This window comes from Ochotona curzoniae, unplaced genomic scaffold (assembly GCF_017591425.1).
Source record: "Ochotona curzoniae isolate NIBS_2020 unplaced genomic scaffold, NIBS_Ocur_1.0 scaffold_2453, whole genome shotgun sequence".
In the NCBI taxonomy this organism is placed as follows: Eukaryota; Metazoa; Chordata; class Mammalia; order Lagomorpha; family Ochotonidae; genus Ochotona; species Ochotona curzoniae.
This window is the reverse complement of record NW_024467094.1, coordinates 9,565,556-9,577,008: the sequence shown is the minus strand read 5'-3', so window position 1 is coordinate 9,577,008 and position 11,453 is coordinate 9,565,556. Positions and strand designations below refer to the sequence as shown.

The 11,453-nt window shown below is 53.7% G+C and overlaps 1 protein-coding gene across 1 annotated transcript; it reads left to right on the top strand.

The window, feature by feature from the left end:
- Positions 1 to 597: 597 nt before the first annotated feature.
- TEKT1 (tektin 1) lies at positions 598 to 10,694 on the top strand. The gene is made up of 7 exons (XM_041001715.1): positions 598 to 787; positions 1,211 to 1,376; positions 4,023 to 4,151; positions 4,357 to 4,500; positions 5,440 to 5,662; positions 9,325 to 9,521; positions 10,487 to 10,694. Exons 1-7 carry the CDS (start codon positions 598 to 600, stop codon positions 10,692 to 10,694), a joined length of 1,257 nt encoding a protein of 418 aa, XP_040857649.1.
- Positions 10,695 to 11,453: the final 759 nt, after the last annotated feature.

The window sequence follows — 11,453 nt, the reverse complement described above, 5'->3', positions numbered from 1 at the left end:
GACTGGTGGCTTGCTCATGCGGTGGCACCGGGCACAGCTGTCTCAGCAAGTGAAAGAACAAACAGCCAGGACGGGTCTCTGCTGGAGGACTCTGTGTGGCGCTCGGCCATGGGGGAGGCCTCAGGTGCTGGTAACCCCTTCCTTGATCTGGCTGCTGGCTGCTACCCAGCTAGGTTCATTTTGTACACAGCTCAGAACTCGTGTGCTGCTCAGCGCGCCACACTGGAGCAGGACTTGACAGTTAAAGAAAAAGACAAATTGGGGCTGACACACGGGTCGCGTGGTTAACACGCCTGTGTCTCAAGCTGGAACCCCTGGGTTGGATGCCCAGTCGGGGTTCCCGACTCCAGCTTCCTGTCCATCTGCATCCCGAGAAGCAACACGTAGTGAGTTCCAGCTCCTGGCTTTGGGTCAGCTCTATGAGAAAGGGACGTGGGTCGAGCTCCTGGTTCCGGAGAGTGGCTTGCCCGGCCGCAGTGCTCCAGGGCGCTTGGGGAGCAGATCCAGGATGCGCAGGCATGCATGATCTCTCCCTCGCTTTCTCCATCACTGAACCTGAAAACTGTTTGCCTTTGACCAGGTCGTTGGAAACCCCAGATGGCCAAGCTACTGCAGACTCCGCCTAAGTTCCTGCCCTCAGAGTGGCATGTGGCTAACAAGAACCAGTACCACAGGGCTGAGGCCCAGCGGTCCCGATCCGAGCGCCTGGTGGCCGAGAGCCAGAGGCTTGTGGAGGACATCGAGAAGACCACCAGAAAGTCTCAAAGCGACGTGAACAAGAAACTCGGTAAGACCAGCTGCTGGGGGCAGGTTTCGCTTTAGCATCGTGTTCGGGTGCGTCAGTATGCGTCGTCAAAACCTCGGGGGAAAGACGTGTGTTCTCCAGGGTCTATGTGTAAGGTCACACGAGAGGCAGGGAGTTCTAGGTAGTGGAGCAGCTAAGACAAGAACCAACTCACGTATGGCTTGCCAGCACCCGAAGGTGGAGGATTAGCCTGTTGAACCATGGCCCTGGCCCCGGAAAGCTAGACTTGATGTTGAACATTAGCTCCATTCCACTGCTTCAGTAAACACCCACTGGGACAGCAGGTACCTTAGCAGTGCAGCTCCACAGGGGAGAGAGGAGCCGGATGGTGGGGGTTAACGACCACCCTCCAGGATCGGATCTGGGAGCTGGTTGCCCCAGGACTCACTTCTCTGCATGTTCTAGAGCAGCGACTCGAGGAAGTCCGGTTCTGGAAGAAGGAGTTAGACGGGAAACTCGAGCAGCTCGTGTACGAGACGGAGGATCTGCTCACGTACAAGAGCCGGCTGGACAAAGCCCTGGAGGACTTCAAGGAGCCCCTGCGCATCACCGAGAGGTGCCTCATCTACAGGTAGGGGACACAGCACGGGGCGGTGCAGCGACAGGGCCAGGACAGTGTGGGCAGAGCCGGGACAGTACAGGGACTGTGTGGGCAGAGCAGGGACAGTGTGGGCAGAGCAGGGACAGTACAGGGACTGTGTGGGCTGGGAGAGTGCACGCACAGTGTGGGTAGGGCAGGGACAGTGTGGGCAGTGCAGGGACAGTGTGGGCAGAGCAGGGACAGGGCAGGGACAAGGCTGGCTGTGCAGGCACTGTTGCATAGGACAAGGCTACCAGCATGTGCTTTTTCAATTAATTATTATTATTTTTAAAGTATTGACTTATTTCTTTGGAAAGCACTGTGACACAGAGAGACGTGGACTGCGTCTCCTGGCTCACTTCCCATAAGGCTACAACAGCCAGGTCTGGGCCAGCCGCTCCATCTGGGCCTCCTACATGAGCGTCAGGGACCCACACATTTAGGCTATCCTCGGCTGCCTCCCAGGTAGGGAGCTGGATTGGAAGAAAGAAGTAGCCAGAACTCGAATCCAGCATTCCACTAAGGGATATGGCATGCTGGTGCCTCAAGTGGTAGCTAAGCCCACTGCATGTCAGCACCCACTGCAGGGGTGTCCCATTCCAGCAGGTCCCAGGCACTGGGCGTGGGAGGAGCAGTGGGCTGACTCTTGCCTACGCTTTGCTCTGAAATGATACCGGGGACTAGTTTCGGTTGTGACTATCAGAAAATGGCAAGACAACACTAGGCTGAAGGAGTTTCTCTCCCCCTCAAACATTCAGGGAATCCAGAAACTTTCACTTCCGCCTGGCACAAGGTACCACAGTTTTGGGCTCCAGGCTTTTTTGCTTTTGCTGCTGTGCTATATGCAACTTTTACTCCCACAGATTTCAAATATTCCTTTGCATCAGTTAAACATCTTTAAACAAAGATTTTACTTACCTGAAAGGCAAACGGACAAGGCTGGAGTTGTGGCAACAGCGGGTACAGACACCGTTTGCAAGCCAGGCATCTCATATGCGTATTGGTTTGTGTCCTGGCTGCTCCACTTCAGATCCAGCTCCCTGCTAAAGTCCTTGGAAATCAGGGGAGAGTGGCCCAAGTGTTTGGGCCCCTGTCACCTGCGTAGAAGAGTCAGCTGAAGCTCCCGACGTTGGCCCATCGCTGAGCATTGTGGTCATTTGGGGAATGAACCAGCAGAGGACAAATCTATGTTTCTCAATTTCAAATTACATAAATCTTTAAAAAAAAAAAGTAACAGAAACACATAGAGATCTTCCATCCATTGGTTCACTCCCTGACTATAGTGGATGGGGCCTGGGCAGGTTGAAGCCAGGAGCCTGAAACTCCATCAGGTCTCCCACAAGGGTGCAGGGATCCCAGTCCTTGAAGCATCTTCCATTGCTTTCTCAAGTGCATTAGCTGGGAACTAGACAGAAAACAGAGCAGCTGGCGCGAAAACCTTTGCTCTTAAGGGATTCCGGCATCTCAGAGAGTGGCTTAACTTGCTGCACCACAATGCCAGCATCCCCCTAAAATATCACAAATATCTCTTTAATTCTGTTTTCTATGAACTTGTTGAATTTTCTGCCTCAGTCAGCTCTGATACACAGAGCCACACGGCTGTGAGGCTGTGGTCAGAGTACGCCACACCTTAGGGTGACGTTCCTGCCATAAGTCCTCCCACCAACAGGGGTTGCTCCCCTGTGCTGCACGCCTGTCCCCTGTCCTAGCCTCCCTCCCCGCCCGCTGCCAGCACAGCCCCTCTGACCCGTGCACCTGTCACACTGGTTGTTGAGGTAACTCTTCCAGATGCAATTCCCAGAGGTCACTCTCATGGGTGACAGTTTTTAACAAGCACACCATCCCTGGGAACTGGGGGACCAAGTTCAAACCTCCTAGCCTCACCAACAGGGTCCACCTCCGTGGCCTCTGTGGGCTCTCGTGTCACCTAGTGTTCCCAGGAACGTGATGTGCTTGGGTGGGCAGTCTTGCTAGTGTCCTGTTCCCTCCAGGGACCCCCTGCCCAGCCGGGTGGAGAGAGTGTGTGAAGCCGAGTAGTAGTGGCCATTCCGGGAGGCCAGCAGCAGCTGGGACAGGTTCAGGTTCAGGGGAGTTACAGTGGAGAGGTGAAGTTTACTGAATGCGTGCTGCATGCTAGGCACTGCACCTTATGTTTTCCCATCTTACTTGTTCCTTGCTGCACTCTGAAGAACTGGCAATTCCTGCCCATTGGTCAGAGAGAAAAACAACTCAGAGGAAATACCTTAGCGAGGTAACATGCCTGAGTACAGGAGGCTGGCAGGTAGGGGAGCCTTCCGCCCAAGGGCTGTCACACAAGGCAGACACAGCCTAACAGAGCGGACCAAAGCAGGTATGCTGGATTCAAGGCCTTCTAGGACAAACAGGATTAGAACAAAGGAAGAAAACACCTTCTTTGGAATTAATGCTCCCACAGTACAGACTGCAGACCAGAAGGTCCAGCAAAGCTGGCAGAGGCCCACCTGGCATTTCCCTACCAAGTCACCTGTCCGCAGGGGGCTCCAGCTCGCCATGATCTGGATGTTTCCATGTGGCACAGTCCCAGCCGCTGCACATCCCGCAGCACCCACGTGGAGCAGGTGGGATTCAGGCTGTGACTGTCTGACACCTCCCCGCCAGGGAGAAGCGCGTGGGGATCGACCTGGTGCAGGACGAGGTGGAGCAGGAGCTGCTGAAGGAGGCCGAGATCATCCGGGGTGTCCTGGCCCTGCTGACACGCACCCTGGAGCAGGTCACCGAGCAGATCAGGTGCAGCAGGGTGCTAGGAAAGGCCGGTGCCCTCTGGTGGCGGACGCGGGTAGAGCCGATGTCCTCGGCTGACAAACTGGCTTGGTCCTTGTCATCAGGCATCCCCAGGGGCCGTGTGGGGGCGGGAGACCCCGGGGCCGGAGGGCTGCCCCCAACAAGAACAGGACAGCCCAGAAGGAGGACCCTCTCTCCCCACCTCCCTCAGGCTGAACCGTTCGGCCAAGTACAACCTGGAGAAGGACCTGAAGGACAAGTTCGTGGCCCTGACCATCGACGACATCTGCTTCTCACTCAACAACAATTCACCCAGCATTCGCTACTCTGACAACGCAGTCAGGATCGAACCCAAGTGAGTAATGGGGCTCCTCCCTACGGGTGATGAGCCCACATAGCCTCCTCGCTGCCGACTGGGAGCCAGGAGCCACCTGTGTGGGCCCCAAGCAGGTGCTGAGCCAGGAGCCACCTGCGGGGGCCCCAAGCAGGTGCTGAGCCAGGAGCCACCTGTGTGGGCCCCAAGCAGGTGCTGAGCCAGGAGCCACCTGCGGGGGCCCCAAGCAGGTGCTGAGCCAGGAGCCACCTGCGGGGGCCCCAAGCAGGTGCTGAACTGCCCCTTCCCAGACAGGGGACCCCACGATAGAAAACCTCTAACTGTTCAGAAGTTATCCCTTCATCAATTTATGTTTTTACGAAGTAGACAAATAAGACATTCAAGGCAAGTCACACATTCCCCAGCTACATCACACCATGTATGCCCCGAGATACCTGGTGTTCCCCGCATGCTCATACTAACAGGTGTGTACTCACACAAGTCACTTGCTTAGTCTGCAAAAATTATCCACCCTGCATCATTTTAGAAAAAAAAATTATTTGAAAGGCAGATAGAAATTTTTCTTCCATCTACCGGTTTAATCCCCAAATGCCAGTAACACTCAGGACTTCTTGGGGCAGGCCAAAGCCAGGAGCCCAGAGCTCCGTCGGGGTCCCCCATGTGGGTGCAGGTGACTAAGCACTTGGGCCATCCCCTGCTGCCTTCCCTAAGGCCCATTGGCAGAGAGCTGGATAAGAAGCAGAATAGCTGAGACTCAAACTGGCTTTCTGATATGGGCTACTGGCATGGGACCCTCATCTCTGGGGTAGGAGTGTCCTGGCTGGGGTTCCGGCATCAGTTCAGTTCCTTGCAGTGAATTTCCGGAAGCCTGTGCCTTGCCCCCTGCATGCCCTTCCCCAGCCCGGCAGGCCGTGCTGTGCCAGGCCGGCCCGTGATTGAGCGCGTGTGGGGCCGTTGCAGCTCCGTGAGCCTAGATGACTGGCTGGATTTCTCCAACACCAACGTGGAGAAAGCCGACAAGCAGCGGAACAACTCCATGGCGCTGAAGGCCCTGGTGGACCGGATCCTGACCCAGACGGCCGATGACCTGAGCAGGCAGTGCCGTGTGGTAGACACGGCCTTCAGGAATGGGCTGAAGCAGATCAAGGATGCCCGTGACAAGCTGGCACTTCACCTGACCAAGGTGAGTCCTGGGGTGTGGGGCCAGGGGAGCACAGAGTGGTGAGGTCCCCTCGTGGGAGGTGGGGGTGCCCTCTGGGTTTGGGTCATCAGTGCCTCCGGGTGGGGGTGGCTGCATGTCTCCGTCTTCGCTACAGGTTTTAGGGGCTGCAGTTGGACACTGCCACACACCCCACAACCTTTGTTTTTGCTGCAGAGGGCAGGGCCCTGAGGTAGAAGCCGGGAGGCACGGGGTCTGATGTTAGGGGGTCCCGTTCTCTCTGCATGTCCTCAGATGACAGGTGCAGACGGGTCAGCTGGTCTGGACTTGTTGCTGTAATTCATTTCTCCAGACCCAGCTGCCACTTTGGGACCCTGGCCTGTTTTCCCTCCCACTTTATGTCATGGTATGCCGGTAGCCCAGCCCCTATTTCACTGCAGCTCCGGCTTTCTGTGGTGTATGTCCAAGGTGTAATTTCCAGCTGTCACAATCACAGCTCCAGCATGACCTCTCAACCCCTCTCCTCCCAGTGCCCTGGGCAGCTCTGACAGCCTGGAGAATGGAGTCCAGAGGAATGAGGGAGACATGACGGGGTAGGGGAGACATAAACACATCCCTCCTGCTCTCCTCCCTCAGCTGTCACCCCATAATGATAGCTCCCAACATGACAGCGGTCAGCCCACATCTGACTGCTCCAAGACTAAGACCTGTGCTAGCAGCCACTTGCCTGTAGCATCAACACAAAGAATTAGTGACAACTTCCATTCTTTGTCGTTTTCACTAAGGCTTTGAGTCTGACACAAATCTGACTCTAAGGCCGTTGGGCCTAGGCATGTTTCACAAGTTCAGGAGCCATGTGGGATCTGCCCCCACTCCCTGCGTGCCCTCTCTCCACCCCTTGGCCACAGCTTCGGGGCAATGGCACCTCTTTCAATAAGGGTGGAGAAGCTTCGTATTGGTGGGGCGGGCTTCGAGATGGTGCTTACGAATCAGATGGATGGAACCACACAGGAGAACCAAAAGTTATTTATTTGTTTTTATTGAAAAGTCAGATATACAGAGAGGAGGAGAGACAGAGAGGAAGATCTTCTATCTGATGGTTCACTCCCCAGGTGGCCGCAACGGCTGGAGCTGAGCCAATTGGAAGCCAGGATCCAGGAGTTTCCTCCAGGTCTCTCACGCGGGGGCAGGGTCCCAAGGCTTTGGGCCGTCCTCGACCGCTTTCCCAGGCCACAAGCAGGGAGCTGGAAGGGAAATGGAGCAGCCGGGACCAGAACTGGCACCCAGTGGGATCCAGGGTGTGCAAGGCAAGGACCTTAAGCACTACGCCACCACACAGGGTCCGAGAACCAAAATTTAACTTGAAGCATCCTCACATTCAGGAGGGTGGCAGATAGCGCGTGCAAGGCCGGCAGGGTCTGGTTCTGAGGCCTCAAGGACCCATGGGGAAGTCGTCCTGGTGCCTTCAGAACCATTTCAAGATCCAGCGGCGGGGCTTAGGCACCTGGCTTCAGGGTGGTGAGCATGGGAGGGGAAGATGAAGGAGAACGTGAACTTGAACCGGGGGACTCTCCACCCACGGGGTTCCATGAGAAAATGGTCCATTGGTGGAACCTCCCTGGTCGTGAGGCACCAAAGACAACCTCCACCATAGGGGCTGTGGCAGGTCACCTTTTTAACCCCCATGGACTTAGGCTGTCTTAAACATGGCTGTATTTAATTTTAACACAAAAGGTCAGGTAGTGAATATTGTAGATTTTGTGGGCCATGAAGCAAAGTTGAGATTATCCTCCCCCACTTTTTTTTCAAATATTTACTTTTATTTGAAAGAGTTAAGAGAGATCTTCCATGCACTAGTTCACTCCCTAAACAGCCACAATAACCAGAGTTGTGCCAGTCCAAAGCCAGGAGCCAGGAGCTTCCTCCAGGTCTTCCACGCAGGTGCAGGGTCCCAAGGGCCATCCTCAACTGCTTTCTCAGGCCACAAGCAAGGAGCTGGATGGAAAGTGGGTTTGCCAGTATTAGAACCAGCACCCATATGGGATCCCAGCATGTCCAAGGCAATGACTTTAGTTACTAGGCTACCATGCTGGACCCTAAAACATTTCTTATTGCATAGGCTGTCCAAAAACAGGTGGCTGACTAGACCTGGCCCACAGGCCATAGGCAGCTGATTCCTGTCCTGCCAATAAGTTTTAACACATCTGTATTAAAAATGTAGTTTAAACTTATTGGATAATGGATTTAGCCCTATGATTTTAAGTTGAAATTTTATTCAAGTTGAAGACTTAATATGTGGGACATCAAGATAAGAGCTTGAGAGTCATCCTTTGCCCTTGTTTATTAAGTTGGCAAGATTGATTTAAGAAGCATAGAAGGTACTGCTTGGTGATTCAACATTATGCGCCAGGCTTACAAGTGCTGCTGTAACTAAGTGTTCAGAGCATCTCAGTGAAGCTTGAAGTAGGAACAACTACCAACATCAGTCTGAACTGATTGTTAATATTTGCTAAATTTAAAAAGTCTAGTGTCTTAGGAACTAGACCCAAGAAAAGCTTAAGGAATGTTAATAAGAAGCTCAAGAAAACCAAATACAATGCACGGATGAACCTGCCTTGGGTTCTAATTTGAACAAGGCAACTCTTAAAAAAAAAGAAAAAAATAAGTCTAAAGTGATATTCAGAAGTCCTCTCCCTCCCCATCCCTGTTCTCTGTGGAATAATAAACGAGTTGTAGTTATGTCACTAAAAGAGAATCTTTGAGACTGGACTAGTATGTTTGAGTCTTGCTCCAAAATAATTGAGCCAACAGGCAGGGGTAGGGAGGGGGTGCAGATGACGTAGGACTGGCCATGTCTTGCTCGTTACTGAGGTGGACGGGGACGTGAGGGCCATTGTTCTTCCTGTGTTTGTGCATACTTGGAGATTTCCATGGTGCAGAGTTAATAGGTTTAAGGAGATTTAACTACACCTCAATCCAAAATACCCAAGTAACTTATAAGTAATCTTTTTTCAACATAAAACCATCCTCAAAAAATACCAACCAAAGGTCAAGGTCTGGTGTAGCAGTGAAGACACCAGTTGGGGTGCCCACATCCCATGTCCAAGTGCCACGGTTCAGGTCCCCACCTGGCTCCAGACTCCTGCTGATAGATACCCCTAGGGGGTGGCAGGTGACAGCTCAACTACTGAAGCGCTTAGACTCGGCCTGGTCCAGCCCTGGCTGTCGGTGGGTGTTTGGGGAGTGAACCAGCAGATGAGAGATCTTTCTCTTTGCTTCCAAATAGCTTTTTAAAATGCCAGTCAGACTCATTGGGGGTAGTCCGAGTGTTTCTCCAGGTTTCCAGAAGCCAGAACAGGCACTGGTGGGTGGGAATGGTAAGGATACAGACAGCTGTCTGCTCTGGCTGTGAATGTGCTTTGCAGTGAGGTCAGTGGGGGTTGTTGAACTCTGTGTGAGCAAGGGCCTCTTATCTGTGTAGGAGACAAGGCAACAATGGTCAGTCCCATGCATTCCATCTGGGAGGTTCTAAGGTTGGGTGGACAACGTTGACCAGTAGTAATCCCTGAGTTCCTGCTTCAGGAAAAGTCCGAGGTCTGCTCTTCCTCACTTCCGCATGTAGGCTAGACCTGCTGCGGAGTTCTGAGGGGTGCCTCCGGCTCACCTACTCCAATCCTTTTTGTAAGGTCATGGAAGAGATTGCGTCCCAAGAGAAGAATGTTACAGTGCTTGAGAAAGCCATCCTGGACCAAGAGGGACCTGCCAAAGTGGCTCACACGCGCCTGGAGACCAGGACGCACCGGCCTAACGTGGAGCTGTGTCGTGACGTGGCCCAATACCGACTCATCAGGGAGGTGCAAGACATCACCAACAACGTGGCAAGGTGCGCTGGGAGCTGGCAGGGGGTGGCAGTGCCGGGGCTCGGCCCCCGTCAGCGTGGCTAGCAGGGCCTGTGCAGTGGCTTTGCAGGAGGAGTTCTTACAGGGGAGTCGTCAACTCCAGTGAGACCTGCTGTCATGCAGGAGGCTGAACCTATGGAAAAAAAAAAACCCAATCTGAATGCTTAGTAAAGCTTTAGGGGTGGGCATTGGGCCTCGTGGTTAAGATGCCATTGGGACATTTGCATCCTATGTCACTATCTCTAGATTCGTGTCCCAACTCTGCTCCAGTTTCCCACTCACACAGGCCCTGGAAGGGCAGTAGAGATGGGTTCCTGCCACCAGTGTGGGAGTCCTGAATGGGGTTAGTGGCTCCTAGCTCGAGCTGTTGTGAGCGTTTGGGGAGTAAGCCAGTGGATGGGTGTTCACTCTTTCACCCTCACTCAGAAAAACTTAAAAAAAAAATTACCTGCAGTTTTCTTTTTTAATGCAACTACTTGACATTTTTATCTTCTATCTTCAATTTTATGGTACAATTCCATAAGGTTTGGAATTTCCCTTATTCCCCTCCTCAAGCCCCCTCCCCCAACTGATTTCCTCCACATCATTACAATAGTGCAATCTTTCATAAGCAGCCCATCACTCTGTTACTGAAGTGTTTCCTGACATTGCTGATACAGACAATGGCAGACTGGGGCTGCCAAGGTTAAAGCTGGTGCCATTTGGGATCCTGGCGTGTGCAAGGTGAGGACTGCTAGGCTACTGCGCTGTGCCCTGTTACCTGCCGTTTTAAGTATTGCCATTTTGTGGAGATCTCTGGCCCAGGGCGCCAGTCTGAAAATCAGTGTTTGGAGGACATAGTACGTGTCTGTTAGACTTCCTCCCTGAGTACCAGGCACCCTGCTCTCCTTGAGGAAGTGACGCTGACAGAAACGATTAATTGCCCATGTCGTCGTCCTTTCTCTCCCAGGTTAAAGGAGACCTTGGCCCAAGCCCAGGTGGAGCTGAAAGGGCTGAATCGCAGACAGTTAGCCCTGCAGGAGGAGATCCAGGTGAAAGAAAACACCATCTACATCGACGAGGTGCTGTGTATGCAGATGCGCCAGTCCATCCCGCTGCGGGATGGCGAGGACCGCAGGGACTGGGCGGGCGGCCTGCGCCCTGATGCTGTCTGCTAGTGGTAGTGGAGGGGCGGATTCTCATTAAACGCACGCCTTACAGAAGAAACGCCTAGGACTCAACTCCTGGGGAAAAGGGGGCAGGCAGGCTGAGGGGCCGGGCAGAGCTGTTCAACCTCCCGCAAGAGCTGGGCCAGGACTCTGTGCAGACCCGCGATCCGGGTTGAGGCTCTGCTCCTGCAGCTGGGGGCGATGGTTGCGCATCGGTTAGGTTCTATGGGTTAGCTCGGCCATCACAGACTTGGGAGAGGGGCTCGAGGCGCTTCAGTCGGAATTAGATGCCTCCACTACCCTGCCTGTGCCCGCCTGGTTCTGTTTCAAGAAGCTGGCAGTCTCGTGGATCCCAAACGTGCCCCTTTCCCTCCCACCAAGCCAGCAGAGAGCGGTTTTGTTTTGATTTTTTAAAGGGAAAGGTTAGCTGCTGGTAGCATTCAGAGTCCAGTCAATTGAAGGTTGAGCAGGTGTCCAGGTTCTGTCCCAACCACGGTGGTCCATCTGGGAGACGCTGGGCGTCAGCCAGGTGGAGGTGTCCTGACCATGACACTCAGCTGCCCACCACTGCTCGCTGTGTACTTCCGCTGGGTCTGCCCTGCTGGGCCGTCTACCTCTCAGTAGACCCCAAGAATCCCAGGTGATTCTCCACACCAGCAGCTGGTCCATGCATGCCAGGGTGTGAAAAGGGAAGGAAAGATGCCCTCATTAGGGTTACAGATTTCCTTGACCGTGTTTGGCAAAGTGGATTGAGTCCTCACCCACAAC